The following is a 16,162-nucleotide window of genomic DNA, read 5'->3' as shown; positions in this document are numbered from 1 at the left end:
TGTGACTCAGGCGTATGCTTTAGTGGAGAACTCCGAAATTTTGGACCCCCTGGGCTCCTTTAACGGGCTCTGAAATCGCTCAGCACATGAGCGCCTTGCTCTCCGCCTCACTTATTGACAGAAATATTGTAAACGAGATTTCTCCCTGGCTGAGCCACTGGCTATGTCTGATTACAAAAACAGGAAGAACAATAATAAACATAGACCATCTTTATTTGCACTCTTAAAGGCGCATTGGGACTGAATATGAAGAAAAAGCTGGACAAATAAATAACGAGTACAATTTGCTGCGAATCAAAGAACTAAAAAAATCTCGAAATCAAATACTTCAAGCACGAAGTTGCTGGGCGACAAAACGTGAGGGAAACACATTGAGCACCCAAGAAAACCTGCTGAATTCAGTGGTGAAACTTTTTCAGGGCACTTATTGCATTCTGAAAAGTTACGTAGAGGAGTGGAATTAATAAGTAATAGAGTTCTGAAAGGAAAATAATACTTTGGTAAAGTAGTCAGTTGTGGTAGATCAGTTCAGTTCAGTCGTTCAGTCGCGTCGGACTCTTAGTGACCCTATGGACCATGTCACGCCACGCTTTCCGGTCTCTCACTATCTTCCTAACATCACATAACTTCATCTGCAGTGCCTCGAGGATGCCATCTAACCATCGCGTTCGCTACCTACCCCTTCTCCGGCGACCCTCAACCTTTCCCAACATCAAATCTTTCTCCAGCGACTCCTCTCTTCTCATCAGATGACCAAAGTAGCTGAGCTTTAACTTTAGAATTTGACCCTCCATTGCGCAGTCAGGGTTCATGGTCGACAATATCGACTGATTTGATCTTCTGGCAGTCCAAGGAACTTTCAAGAGTCTTCGCCAGCACCACAATTCAAACGCGTCAATTCTTCGGCGGTCAGCCTTTTTCACAGTCCAACTCTCGCATCCATACATCACAACTGGAACGACCATAGCACGAGTTATACGGATCTTGGTTGGCAGACTAATGTCTCTGCTCTTTACTAGGCGGTCAAGGCTAACCATTGCTCTCTTTCCCAGAAGCAGGCGTCTCCTAATTTCATGGCTGCAGTCTCCTTCCGAGGTAATCTTGGAGCCCAATAAGAGAAAATCTGTCACAGCTTCCACTTCTTCTCCATTGATGCTCCAGGACTTGATAGGGCAAGACGCCATGATCTTTGTCTTTTTAATGTTCAGTTTAAGCCCAAACTTCTCACTCTCTTCTTGTACGCGCATCGGAAGTCTCTTGAGTTCCACTTCACTTTCTGCCATTAAAGTGGTATCATCCGCATGTCTATGTGGTAGGTATAGATGACTAAAACAAGTAGGATGGCGAGATGAAGGTGAATATCGACAGACCGTTATATAACGGTCGCGACCGGTTCAGTACATTCCAATTTAACGCTGATATGCAATGTTCTGAATATTCCTAAATATGCAATTATCTGCAAAATGTGTTTTTAAAAGAACTTTATTTCAGGCTCGTTGGTGCACGAATTTTACAGCGAGCGCTCGCTCTAAGCGTTGTTGCTTCATCAATGGCATAACACTAGAGACTCGCAGCAATTTTCAGCGTTGGCATATACTATATTCCCCGCAGTGCCGCAGCAGCTAAAGAGCACGGCGTATTCACAGTGAGGCGCATAGCTAAGTGATGACGCCACGCGCTGCACAGCCGACGACATGTGCCGGACGAATGTCGTTTGCCAGATGTGTGAAGAAGGAGAAGCAGCTGTGCGGTGTAGAAGTAGAAGCGAAACACCAGTAGAAAAATTTAGCTCTGCCTGCGTAGAAGCGGGTGAAGAAGGAGCATACTGCGCGTCGATAGGCAAGCGGCTGAAAGTCAAACTGCGGCGTATGCGAAACGAGCCGCAGCTAGGCCCGTGCAGCTTTCTCTTCAGATGTAGGGACGTTCAGGCATTTAACATCGCCTTTCTATTCATCGATTGTACATATTTTTTATCTAAGTTGCTTTTAGAGGAAAGCAAGGCGCAGTCCGTCACTGCTCAGTGGACATTTAGTTTTAAGAAGATCATATGTCCTGAGTTCGAATCCCTATCAAAAACTAGCCTGCAGCTTGACTCGAATATGGATGGTAAATGGGAAGCGAAATAGTATGAAACCAACCTGAGCGCTGCCCATAGTACGGTTGCACCCACATTTTGATACGAAATCACGTGGCTACTTTCTCCGGCGCGGTCTTTCTCAATCTGGATTACGGCAACGGCAAAAGCGACGGAGATGGCTTCTCTGCCGAACAAGCTGTCGAGGCTTCGCTTAATAATGACAACAGCGTGTATATGCGCCGAAGACGCTTTCGCGAATGGACACGCAAAAGGTTGCGTGAGCTGCTGATCCTTTTCAGGATGGTTTGCGGCGCAGGCGCACCGTGATTTTGACTCCGTGGATAATGTTATTAATCTTCTGATTTGCAATTTTTTGACAACATCTGCAGAGGAAAATGATCCTCCGAAGAAAACGATCGTGCAGTTGCAATCGCGCAGCTAATTTTGTCAACTTTAAAGAGGCCAAATTGAGGCACTGGTTCGCATACTTCGCGAGCGTCAACGCTTTGTGTGCATTTCGTAGACACCCTTTTATAAAGAAGCTGTATACGTAATGATCTCTGTACTGAAACTTACAGATCTTCTACATCATGCTGGTTGCAACGGGAGGATCTCACCTCAGCACAGTTCCCCACTCGCCAGGTGAGTAACTAAATCTTCTATAGGAAGAAGTAAAGCGACATACAGATTTCTTTGGCCACGCAGGATCTCAACCCGGCAGTAGAGAAAAGAAAAAAAAAATTATGTTTGCTTACTTTCAATCCTTCCCAAGGTGAAGTTTACAAAAAGGCTTTAAGGGGAGTAGTGTTACCGAAGGTAGCAACCTTCCAAGTATTCCGTACTCCGGGATACTTGTTATCTGTGTAAAGAGAAGAGAAAGCCAATAAAGTATGGGGACACTATGGGTCACCAAATTGTAGTAGCGCGTGACATACGCGTTACATATGAAGAAACAAAAGGGCCAAGCGAAGACAAGTCTCCCTGCCAAAACGTTGGCTCGGCTTGCGTACTGTGGCTCTCACTCAACCCTTGTTCAGTGCTCTTTCATAGACATTTTTACGCAGCATTCATAAACCACAGAGAGAGCTTTTATGCACACTATTAGCGGTAAACAATCATCGAACAGGGCAGTAAGCAACGCCTTTTCAGGTGCTCAAAGGGACAGTGGCAGGATTCGAATTAACTCCGATGAGTAGTACCACGTTCGTTAAATGGGCGGAATTTCAGTGAGGTTTTAACTGATCAGAAATGAAGTCGTTACTGCCGTGATTTCCTTATGCAGTAGATAATTCCTTTAACGCCTGGATTGGAAAGTGGGACGGTTTTATTATGTAAATAGGAGAACGAAAATTATAACATAGAAAAAGGATTGATTCTTGAGGAAGGCATGATAACGAACTAGGGAGATAATGTGGTAGGATTTAAGGGCAAAAGAGCTCATCAGAAACGGTTACCCCCTAGATATATGGCCGAGTCCTAACAAAGTTCTCAACGTGCAACAGGAAAAGCGCTATGGACCAATAAGCTTATGTCAAAGGTATAAAGTTGAACATGTGTCACTGGAGTTAGGTGAAAAGCAGACGGTAAAAAAGAGGCATAGAATTTTCTGCAGTGCAAGGGAGAAATACAAACATGAAACTGTCAGGTATAACCGTAATAAACTTAACGCAGCGGTCGTTATAAAAGAATTTCCAAGTAGGCTTGCCCAAGTATATAACGGTTAGCGGTATGATGATTTCCTGGTATGCTGTATAATTTATTCGGGTAACCAATAGTCGTTATCCCCTGCACTTATTGAATTATGATTTGCTTCTTATTCTGTGATAATTAAGGCGGCACGGCTTTCTTGTAAAATGGTGTGTTTTATGCATGCAGGTACCAATTTATGAACTGCATATTTTTATCGTTTCTTTTTTCTTCATGCATGTAATATTGTTATTGCACATACCCTGCAGCTCCTGTCTTGGCTCATGCTGACAGTATGAATAAATAAATGAAAATAAAAATAGAAAGTGTAACAGCGAATATATTCCTGCAAAAAGTAATAAAGAGCATAATGCCTACATTTCAGACACTGAAAAAAAGGAACATCTTTTCAACCTTTGCTGATGAAGCTAACATAATGCTTAATCCTCCCATTTCCTTGCCCAGTGGGCTTCTCTCTGGTGCTCCTGCTGCTGACGTTCTCCGGTCTGTGTGTTATCTTCTCAGTGGTTCTTCTCTTGGGACTTGTTTTCGTGAGTATTAATATACTAACTCTCAGGTATGAAGTTTTATTCCATGGTCCGGTTTCCAACGTTCATCGTTTAGTAACGTGACTGGTAGCGTAAGAACACAACGAGAGAAAAAGTCACTAATTTTACGGCCCCGAGAATATCACGAAAGGTGTGCAATGAAAATACTTTTTGCATATGTTACTGCAATGGGAGAGCACTCGCATGTTGTGTCGGTAGACTCTGGTTCGATTTTTGGAAAGGCACAAAAAAAAATTCAGTTTTAAGGAAAAGATTGCGCTAGTTACATAAAAAGTGCACTGACGCGACCGCGGAAATATTTCCTTGGACAGCTATAATTGTACGAACTAATTTTACTGACGGGTAGTATTCGGCTTTGTTTTTCTTTTTTTTCTTTTTTTTTCAAATGATGTCAACTTCCTGCGCAGGGATGGTCAAGGAGCGAGCTCATTTTTTTCTTCAAGTGCTTAAAACAAAAAAAAAATTAAATTATTCTTAAATATACAGAGCGTTTTCCCGCTAAACATTATAGGCCTTTTTGCCTTCGGGAAAAGTAAACGAAATAATGAAGAAAGACATCACAGTGCGGTTTTTACACACAGTGTCCTATGTCTAGAAGCTCCCTTTTGTTGCCCATTAGTTCTGCGCTAAGAAGTGCATGGAGCGGAAACGTAGAAAAGAATTCTTGAACAAAAGCGGTCGTCCGCGGACTATATGTTCGTCCTCGTCGTGTTCGCATAGGTAGTTCCCAAACATGGGAAAGAAGCTCACAATACGCCCGGCTTGCGATTTTAATTCTGAAGAATCCCAAGTGTCCGCTGTCCGAGATTATCTGCGTATCTTCAGATTGAAAAGTAGATTAGAATGTTAAATTGATGTTGGGTTAGTTTAAAATATGTATTCTTTAGACGACAGTCAACTCTACTGCTCCAGTCGCCGGTGCAACACAAACACCACTTGCTCTTGAACTCGTCGTTCACGTTATGCGAGCACTATGTGTAATCTTTTTCAGCTGACTGTTTCTTTTGGCGTTTCTGCTTCGTTTGATCTTCTCTTATCTTATATGTTTCGTTTTTAGTGTATTGATGACATTGATGTCCTTAGCTTCAACTAACTAACGTTCAGCGCAACAAGATCTGCATTGCTTTTGCAGGATAATCGTCTTCTGCTACTTCCTTGGCTGAGCTTCGTGTCCATGACTACGCTTCTTGACGTCGCACTATCGCTCTACTTCATCAGAGACCTCGTAAGCCATCACCCCCCTCTCTCTAATCTCCCATCTTCTTAATCCTTTTATCTTTTTGTTCGTTACGCACTGTCTGCAAATTCGGTATTGGCGAATCGTCTTTCTGGAATTTCGGAAGATCTGCATTAGGGCCTCTTTAATGTGACTCCGCCATCTCGCTCAAACTTTGTGAAGACGTCACCATCAATACAGACGCGATTGTTCGTTCGCTATCCTCTTAATCATAAAGCAATCCTCTTTCCTCTAAGTCCGTCAGTGCTTATCTGTCGTGAGTAATTACTAGTACATTCATGCCCTGTATTCAAAGAGGATTGGGCATAAAGGCCACTCGTTTGCTCTTCCTGTAGCAAAATCAATCCCAGGGATATGTAACAGTGGTAAAAGTGAAAACAAGGTGATAGCTATATTTTCTCTCGCATACAGCCAAAGGTAAACCAAATGTGTGCATGTTCAAAAAGTCTGCACCTATTTTATGGCTTATTAAATCTTCGGCGCTTCGTTCACTTTCCTGACCTATGAATGAAAACTGGCATCCTCAATAGCAGACTCAGGGAGTGTCGTAGGACTTCCGTTGATGTTTCTTTCACAAATGTTTTCTAGGGTTTATTGAAATGAAAGGCTCGATCGTGTTACCGGCTTAGACACTGTTAGCAACACCACATTTCTATAACAATATTTTAAAATTCGTTCGCTTTGTGGTACCGGCCATATAAAAACCATGAATACGGAAACCATGTCTGTAAAAACTCTATGGTGACGTGCCTGCTTTTCAGGTGTAGGCCACATAAGAAGAATGTGAGATTTTAAGTCACAGTGCTTCATTTAGACCTGAGCAAAACGTATCATCATAGGGTAGTTCGCATGTGAGGTCTCAAATCTCCGCTGTCTCGTATTCCTGTCGAGCAAATAAACAAGTTTTCGCTTCGTTAATAAGCAATCTACATAACAATATGGTGCACTCATGTTAGAGTTGCACAATAAGATGACGATATTTCGCAGCAAGCTAAACATCATTATTTTCCATTCTATATTCCAGCGGTTTCTTTCATAGTGACATGTTGTGCCTTTCAGTCAGACACTGACGCTGTGTTTTTAACTCTTGCTTATTTTTCAGAAACTTGACCGTTTTGTGGTGGTCATGTACACCATCGACTACATTTTGTGTTCAATAAACGTAAGTTCGTAAGCTCCTATTGTTCTTTATCGAGAGATTAGGGTGCTTTTTCCAGACAATAAATTACGATCACCACATAAAGATGTACCGCAGTTAACTGATGAACCGATCTTTATCTTTTACTCCCAGATTGCTTGGGTTGTAACCTGTGCATATTGTGTTTTAACAGGAAGTAAGTACATGGTTATCATTACGTGGGTTGATTTGTTTTGTATTAGTAGACCGGTAAACATACAGTGTCCCCTCGCTTTTGAAGTCATTTGAAGACGAGTTAAAACGAATGACAGTGTGACTTAGGGAATGTCAATGGACAAGGACGTTTATGCATGGGCATTTGTGACGCTCTTAATGTGTCAACAAAACTTCTTTACAAACAAGCCTAGAGGGAAAGTATCGCTCTAGGTAATGCTTTTTTTTTAGAATTTGACACCTGTGCGTGAAACCATAGTGGCCGTAGCTTTGCTGCTCTGGGAGTAGGGATCAGATTCGAACAGATTGTTACTGCAGCAGAAGCCAAAGAGGATGTTTTGTATAACATAGTTTTGCAAGAAATTACCAGAGCGAATTAAGCTTAAGAAACATTCATGGTCATTTAGTAAATGTGGACTAGCTTACTACGGCCATTCCACGTGCCTTACATCTTCAAAAAAAAAAAAGAAAATCAGAGTAGAGACATTACAGGTGACTAGAACGCGCCTTTTCCTCGGAATTCTGCTTCGGCGGAAAAAACCACAAGACCAAGAAAAACGCAATACTTTTTTATATTACAACTTATGTAAAACCGTCACGTCAAACGCAATTTGAGCCGCCTTGTTGAAGTTATACCTACGCTTAGAACACGGAGGACGTAGCACTAGCGAATCTTCTTTTTTATTTCTGTAGTAAGGCTGGCGTAATTCAAATTCGCTTTGTTTGTACGCAAGCGCATATACAGTATTCCGTGCTATCAAACTGCCGAACTACGCGGGAATTCAAATCATTCGCCACAAGGCAAAAAGAGATACGGCTTGAGTGCGAAGGTCTGAAGGCAAGGTTAGAACAAAATAATCGTAAGCGCTTTTCGTAAGTGCAAAACTTCAACCGATTGTCAATATGTGCTGCACTGTCAAAGGCGACACAACAAGGGGGCACAATTTATCCGTTCTCCGAAGCCAAGGTTCGATGTTTCACGTACATAGCACATTTGCTTTCTCCATTTCGAACTTGACAAAAACACAGGGTGGCACGTAGTTGGTCTATTTGACTTTGCTATAGGGCATAAACTTTTTGCTATAGGGCATAAAGACGTCACGCACTCCTTTCTGGCGATGATCAATATTAGCATCGATCTCAAAACGCATTGTTCTATTGAATCGTATATCGATTCAAATTCGTATCGTTGTCTGGAACTTGATTAGTATTGATTATTCATCAGCAGATAAAACAAAATTACTAGGGATGGTAAGGTTTCGAAACCTTTTTCTACGCCACAGCTTGCTACAAGCGCACCTCCCGTGCTCCTGCCACCCTACGTGTTCCATACTCTTCAGAACAGCTGCAATAACGTCTATCACTTTTACTAGTTAGCCTTTATTTATTGCGATCACTTCTTCTATTCGGTTGGTTCTGCTTACTCAAATTTGTCATTTCACATCATATTCCTTTTAGAACTCAGCACAGAAATTATGAAATAATGAGTACTGAAGTGCGATTCTCTTAGAGCCCTACTTGCAGCTGTTTAGAACGTTATTGAGAAGAGAGCGCAGACATTACTGATTTCGCCATCTTAAAGAAGTACTGCGGCTTGTGTTACGCCGGATGTTCCAGAAAAGGCGAGTCACAATTTTTTATACATAGGATTTTTGTCATATTGAGACGCCTTTATCAGCGTTCAGTACCAGCGTTGGTTGACATGAAACAAAGGTGAATCATGATAGCTAGTAACCTAGATAACTAAATGCTAATAGCTAACATTTCATGTTTTCCTGCTCTGTTGCCATTAGTCAGCTCACTTTCCACACCCTCTTCCCCCAATGTGGTGGGCTTCGTTAGCCCCTGACCAGCTGAAAGATCAGTTTGCCTTGGTGACCCTGGCTCAGGACATTCTCGACGCTTTTAAGTGCGCTGAATAAAGTTGTTTCCTCCTCCTCCTCAATTGTATTTACCTTAGGCTCTTGAATGTAATTACAGATTTCTAGCCAATCTTTAGTAATTACCATATGCTTTTAAAGTTTGCTAAAACGTGACTTCCGCGGTGTTCTGGCTCAAGAAATTTTGTTTACCGCGCGCGCACTTTTCATGAAGTTCACGCGCTGCGAATTGACTCTGTCTTTACATGTTACTCCGAGTCTCACAGTCCGCGCAATCTGCCATACCCTGCCCATCTTGCAATGCTGCTCACTTCTTGCTGTTCAAGCTCACACATTACAAATGCCAAGTTACATGAGTGCCACGCAGTTACGTGCACGTGTAGTGAACGACGTCCGCTTGCGGCCAGCCAGAGAGGTGAACTTTTCAAGAAGGCGTGCGGTGCACGGAATTCTTTGAGCCACAAAACCGAGGAAAGTCACGTCCTAGAAATTATGGAAAGTGATAAGTCTATTAACATTGGCCAGCTAAAAATTTTTATTTAGAAACATTTAAATGTAATAGTAAAAAGTAAACTAATAGAATTTAGTTAACTAACTTGATCCACCTGTTTCGAACATGATTCACATGTTTTCCGATGTCAGTCAACATTGGTATTGGAAATTCGATAAAGCCGCCTCAATATCTCAGAAAAACCTATTCTTAAAAATTCTGATTGACCTTTGCTGAAACACCAGATGTGTTCTGTGGTGCATTTTAACGGCTGGTCGTTGCAGACTCTGGTGTAAGTTAGTCCCACAATAAAAAAAAAAAAAAAAACAGTCTTGGCAGCGGAGGGTAAAAATAACACGGTTCCCAGATATCGAAGCAGCTTCTCATCGACTCTAAGTCTCCTTTATAACGCATTCTTACAAAACAAAATATCAGGCGCTTTTTTTCTGAGTTCATTATTACTCGCAGAGAGAAAGGCGATCATCAGTAAGATAATTTTTCGTTAATTGTATTTTATCGCACCTTTTGGATTCGTGGGCTGTGCCTTTGATCTTTAAACCAGCGAGGACATCACTGAGAGTTAATAATGGTTAATTATGGCGTCACCTGCGATGAAAAAAGAAGAAAGAAAATTTATCGGCGCATGAATCCTTACACAGTATGTACCCATGAACTGCTTGAATAGAACCGCAATGTCATAAAATAAAGCTTACTCAGGCCAGGTGTTTTCTCAACCAGAACAACATTGTTGTAAATTCGCTGAAATAATTGAAATATAGTTCGTGGCCTTAAGGTTTTTCAACGCATGAAAACCTCCAAATTACGGTAGAGCTAAGCTTTCTCGGTAGTGTACGAAAAACAAAAAAAAAAGGAAACGTGAAATTGGCGTGGATTGAAAATCTGATTCCTCCAAAAAGCACAGTGCTCGGACCTTTCTGAAATCTCAGCCTACACTGCTTCAATAGCATAGCTATTGCTGCTAAAATATTGGTTTAAGCTTTAACCACATGATACTGGGGGATGCTCAATGTGTTTATGGCTAACGCCATCAGAAGCTTTAGCAATTAGTCTCAGTCTATTGACCATTTTTATATGTTCAAGCTATGAAGGTGTCAGTTATAATTTGGTGTATACCGTTTGCCTTAACTAATTGTCTGTTGTCGCCTTCCTGTTCTTTTTTTTTTTCTTCTTTTAACCATAATGTTTTAGGACGTTTTGAAGTCTCATCCTGCTCATGAAGCCCTAACGAGAAAAAAACAAGTAAATATGACACCCCCCCCCAAAAAAAAAAAAAACAAGTAAACATGACGATGAGAGTACAATGTTTTGAAATGCTTATCACGAAGAAGCGGATTGCATCACAATGCTCGCTATTCTAATGGTCGTGTTTCTTGCCGCAGATGTACTGCATACTCTGCGTTCTTTCCCAGTACCAACAGTACGCACGTGGAAGGCGGACAACAGGGCGCGCAAGCTGCCCATCGGTGAGTCTCTGAGTTATATGACAAAAGCAAACAAACTCTGATATATGTGCTCCACATCGCATAAGTGTTCGACGGCAGCACTTGCGTAAGAGCATTTCTCGAGCCTCCTCACATTTGCGTAGAATATATATGCCATTAGTTTTCAACAGCTGTTGAATTCTCAGCCCCAGATAAGTGCGCCGACGGTTTCAAAATTCCTCTCAGAAACACGACTGGTGCCGACCGATACCGTTAGCGTCAACAGTAAAGGCAACACCATTCCGGCATATCCAGGCGCCGGCTTCGAAGGCGATGAAAATTCCTGGGAAAATAATATTTGAGCGCCAAATGTGAAAACTAAAATGCTCACTCGTGAGCACAGCATGACAGCGAACCTGCATACAGCGACGAGTCAACACATTGTGACACCAGACATATACTGGGCGGAGTTCGTGCTTCAAGCAGAAAGTGAGGCGTGAACAAGAAATCTCAGATATTAAAACCTAAACATAGACATGTATCAGTTCCAAGAAAGGAAATGCAAGCGAAATTCACAGAACACTTCTAAAAGACAGTCTTCTCGCTATCCAAGTGAGACTGACCTTGGCTAGTATTCATCTTCTCCTTGCTAAGATCTCCGCTTTGCTTTCCTCGTTTTCTTTTTCAATTCGATTCAATACTTTATTTCCAGCGATGCTTTAGGAGTCATCAGGCGAAGAAGCTGCCGTTGGCAGACTGACCCTGATACAAGGACGGATACCCGTACAAATAAGCATAGTGAACAGGTAGTAGAACATGTTGAACACATTTGCACAGAGTTCTGCTTTCACGCAAGCTTATTTATTGAAATCGTCGGAAAAATGAAACTCAATTTCAAAGATTTCTGTTTTTGACAGCCATTGTGAACAGACTCGTGCAAGAAGGCATATACACTATAGAAAAACTTACTAACAATGAAAATACAGTTAATGTCACTAGTTTGATAAAACTGGCACGGCGAAAATATCCGCTCATTTATTTTCTATTAAATTGACTTAATTTGTTATTTTCAAACATGATTGATCTTAATAAGCAAGGCAAGTTCTGCCTGAGTGTCTCGAATATATAATTTCTAACTTTGCATGGCGTTGACCATGTGTTAGACTCACGGACTCTGGAATCTATTTTTCATTTCCCATTTTGCTTTTGTTTTTTTTTTTCAACTGCGGTATAATTTTCAGGAGGCTCTTAAAATTGCCCGTAAAACACGAATGAGTACAATAGATGGAACGATTGTTATGTCGTCTCAACATTTTTCCTCGCGTTGCATTTTTTGCAGATAGAACACCTGTGTGGACGGCCCAAATCACTTAGAGATCAGAAATATACCATCATTACAGATACCAAACGCTGCAAGTAGCTTAAGTATCGCCTTGATGCAAAGAGCATTTTTGTTCAATACAGCATGGACTAGGAATACTTAAATACCACATTTTAAGGTAGCAGTTGAACATCGATTTGCGCTTCCTAAAGAGTAGTACAAATTACTTAGGCTGCCACTGTTCCTAGCTCTTTATCGTGTAAAACCAGTGAGTTCTTGAAACTACGCTGCCAATTGTGGCATGATCATCCCCTAACACCTCCTTTGAACTGCTGGTTCAAGTGTCCCTTTACATCTCGTTGTAGGAACTTGGAAGCGTCCCACGCAGTAGTTATATATCATTACACAAGTCTGTACCCCAGTTCGACAAAAAGAAATAAAAAATCAACCGCGTCACAAGCATCACGCTTTGATTGCCTAATTTATAATGAACTGTGCGGTTGTTGTACAGTCGTTAACTGTAGATGAAGTACAGTAAGCATCAAGCAGTGAAGTAGACCTGATTTGCAAAACTTTCCCGATTGAATAGGGTTCCTCGATTTTAACCTGTCGTGCTTCGCGGCTCTCGGCCTATACCGTAATTTTGCAAATAAGTCCGCCCTCAACTTGTGTTCAGTGCACAAGACCTCAGTAGGGAAGTAAGGTACGGCAAACAAATATATCGCGTAGGTAAGGTAAGAACACGGATACACTGCAAGAGGTGCTACTCGATTTCTGGCTTCACGAGTACGTTACGGCGGGGAGCATGTAACCTGTCATGCTTCATGCCGTAGCCGAAACGACATCTCTTCATTAAACCATAAAGAGTTCTTTCTGTATTAGGTTCATTTTTTATGCTTTAGCTTGAAAACTAGGAACGTTTTGAAGTATGCCAGAACTGGAAACTAGGAAAATGCGAGGGAATTTTCGTTCTCAACATATTCATAATCTTCGTAAAGATTATGTCTGCTCTCGCCAAACATTACTAGTAAAATACCCAAGGGAGGTAGATTCCACAAAAAAAGCTACAAATGTGTGCAGCTTCATTCCTACTCAGTGGTGCATTTTCTTTTTTTTTTATAACAAAACGACAAACGAGAATAAACAGTGTCGGTGTCTTTAGAATCTAGAGGAAAGGTCATCCTTGATGCGATTGCTTATAACAAGCGGTGGGCGTGATTGGCCGACTTTTACATCAACGGTGCGCCGTTCTAGCAGGAAAAGGAGACCGGAAGGAGTCATTGTGTAATAAAACTGTTCAACAGTATCATGTCTCATTTGCACTTTCTTTTTTCTTGTTCCTTTCAAGCCCAAAGACCCAGCTCCAATGACACAGCATGATCGGCCAAAGCTCGCCGGTCTTCCTCGCATCGCCAGTGGTGGGAGAAGCCACAGTAGCAGCGGTTGCACTTTCAGCCGAATCGCTTCGTGGCCAGGCCGCAGGATCGGACGCAAGGCCCCGGCCTTCCCCCAGAACGGGGCACGCGTCTCGCCGTGCAGCTTCGTGTCTCTGGCCGTACCTGCCGCGACGGTGACAACCACGGCCACGGGTAATCTCAACCTTTATTATTAGTTCGCGGGTCTCTCGACAAAGTCGCGTCACATACCAAGACGCTCAGAGTTGCTCAAATTAGCTATTTAAGATAGCCAGTGATTGCACTGACGTATAGACGCACCATCTTCAAGGGCTGCATGTATAAAAGCAGGATATTACGCCTACTAGCTGCAACCTTGGATTTCGTCGAGGCACATGTGAAGCCTTCTTAGAGCAACTAATTGGTTCAATGGTAAAATAAATCTATTCGCCTGTGTGTGTACCCTTGCCTAGCAATGTGATCAATCAGCCACTGCGCCATCTAGGCATCATTTTCAGTGCCAGTCTCACATACTGCGCCTCGGATACCCTCATCATCTTGAAATCCTCGAACAAAGTTCTACTAAAGAAAAAAGGCTTTAATTATGCCTCCTTCATCCCAATAAACCGTAGGCACGTGTTAAATACTCAGCTCAACATGAAAAGGCTTAGCAGAGTAAAGGTGCATGAAGAAAAACTTTACTAAATGAGGGATAGATACTGCATCTGCATGTACACCCGTCAGCAAAAGTGGTATCCAACTCTCAGCAGGTGGCGCAGCTCGAAAAAACTGCATCCCAACGTTACCTAGGAACAGCTATCTAAGATCGAGGCAGCAGTGGCGGTGCCCCATTTTGTCGACATGCATGTGTCAAGGTCGCTATCCCTGCCGCTGTCTCTAGACGGCGTTTCGGTGCAGTTTTCCCAATTTTTGTCACTGGCTGAGTGATGTATACCACTTTTTCTCACGACTGTACATTCACGCTTATCCAAGGTGAACTACCGTTTTTCTTTTCCAAAGTGGTCTCCCTTTTAACTCAACATGCTTGTGATAAAGAGGTTGTAAATTATTTTTTTTTTTCAGCGCAACCTACTGGGACAACAAAATATACTGCATATCTAGAAGTTCAAATATCTCAATTAACTGCCGCTGGTTGGTAACCGATGTTTCATCTCATTCAGCTCAAGCTCTGTCCCTGTCTGGCCGATGCCACCCTCTTGCTTCCACTTTATATGAAATCCCCAGAAAGCGCGAACCAGTTCAATTATTTGATTTGCATCATGTTGGCACGCGACAAAAGTTAATAAATTGGAATTTCAATGTGGCATTTTCTGGCTTTTTTAATTTTGAGACGCTACGTTAGGGCATGTGCCGCGGGAGCAGAAGCCATGGCGAGGAGCACGAATGATTCTGCTGCGCTGGCTCGGAGTGCCAATTTACGGCGCTTCTTCAAAATCGTTTTCCCCGAGTGGTGCAGCAGCGTTCGCTTATATCCAGACGCATTGTCACAGCCCTAAAAAATTGCTTCGACAAGAGCGCCATCGCCGTTTGTAATAAGCGATTATTTATTATAACTGTACTCTTTATCAGTCTGAGCTATAAAATGTTGAGATCCTTAAACAGCTGTAACTTATGCATTTGGAAAGCTAGCAAGCTTAGCGAGCACACTGTAAAAGTCGGTGCACAACACGAATACTCAGTATGCAATATGTAGGGCCTTTGAAGATGCAATAAATATATGTGCAAGGTAAAACTCACCATGTCCGCTTCTTGTCTATTCTCCTGCATGATATGCAAACTCATCCCAAATGGCCACTAGCACACGTACAGGCAAGAAACATGTTGTTTTATCTTGTCAAGTTTATTTGCATACATGTCTCTCAGATGGCCCTCTTCGGTTGGCCATTCATGCTCGGCCTTGAAAAAAAAAAACACTTTTTAACATGCCGCGTGTTACTATCTTGAATTTGACGCATGCTAGGCTACATGTTCATGCTCCATGAAACTAGAGGCAACTCAACGCATCCAGTGTTGTGCCACGTTATAGAAGTTAAGGGTTTAACGAAAACCCATGTATACAATGGTGCATGCACGCTACGCTGGTATATTTTTTGACACGTACAGCAAGCCGAAATACTCATTTTAATTAAGAGATAGAGATCTGTCAAAGAGGAAACACATAATGATCCTCATATGGCGTGTTATTCAGCGCTAGGGAAGGAGGAAGATGAGAAGAAAGGTGGTTATGACAGATGACGATGTGAATATACCTTACAATGTTATCGGAAAGGCTCATAGCACAAATGTTTAACCTGATATAAGATAAACATTGTAACTTTATTGAACTCCTTAGTCATAAAACTTTCACACCTTAGAGGCAATCCTTACCGTAAAATTTAAAAAAAAAAACCATAAGAGACTCGAAACAAATTGAAAGCAAAGTAAATTCTGTAGCTGTAGCTTCATTTCCTATGTTCCTCTTGCTTTGTAAAGAAAACGCTTGACATCCCTAACGTCTAGCGCAGCATTGCGTGCTTAGTTGTTGACATCGGCAATGATAGCCGCTGTCAGAAAACGTGAGCGAACACTTTCTCAGGTTGCGGTATGTTTCCATAATGCACCAATCGAAATCTCCATCAATGCTTATAGCTTTCCTAATGAAAGCTCTTGCGTCCTGCAGCATAAAATCTAATGCATTGAACAGATATCTGGAGT

General features: G+C 42.0%; 1 protein-coding gene across 2 annotated transcripts; it reads left to right on the top strand.

Annotated features, from left to right (window-relative positions):
* Positions 1-2,659: 2,659 nt before the first annotated feature.
* Positions 2,660-14,793, top strand: LOC146190816 (uncharacterized). 2 transcript variants are annotated; one of them, XM_084601195.1, is made up of 7 exons: positions 2,660-2,719; positions 4,229-4,314; positions 5,465-5,557; positions 6,672-6,731; positions 10,691-10,774; positions 13,402-13,642; positions 14,531-14,793. In XM_084601195.1, exons 1-7 carry the CDS (start codon positions 2,668-2,670, stop codon positions 14,605-14,607), a joined length of 693 nt encoding a protein of 230 aa, XP_084457321.1. In that variant the 5' UTR covers positions 2,660-2,667; the 3' UTR covers positions 14,608-14,793. The 2 variants fall into 2 exon arrangements, with proteins under 2 accessions (XP_084457321.1, XP_084457322.1); XM_084601196.1 differs by lacking the exon at positions 5,465-5,557.
* Positions 14,794-16,162: the final 1,369 nt, after the last annotated feature.

The sequence above is a fragment of the Amblyomma maculatum genome, chromosome 4, assembly GCF_055883805.1.
Source record: "Amblyomma maculatum isolate TAMU_Amacu chromosome 4, ASM5588380v1, whole genome shotgun sequence".
NCBI lineage: Eukaryota > Metazoa > Arthropoda > Arachnida > Ixodida > Ixodidae > Amblyomma > Amblyomma maculatum.
Note: the sequence above shows the minus strand (reverse complement) of the source record. Positions and strands in the feature narration are given on the sequence as shown.

Bases quoted from the DNA above. Each gene is read 5' to 3' on its own strand.
- LOC146190816 (XM_084601195.1), top strand. From the start codon at position 2,668: ATGCTGGTTGCAACGGGAGGATCTCACCTCAGCACAGTTCCCCACTCG. The intron at 5,558-6,671 runs GTAAGCCATCAC...CTTATTTTTCAG, and splicing joins TCTACTTCATCAGAGACCTC to AAACTTGACCGTTTTGTGGT. The intron at 10,775-13,401 runs GTGAGTCTCTGA...GTTCCTTTCAAG, and splicing joins GGCGCGCAAGCTGCCCATCG to CCCAAAGACCCAGCTCCAAT.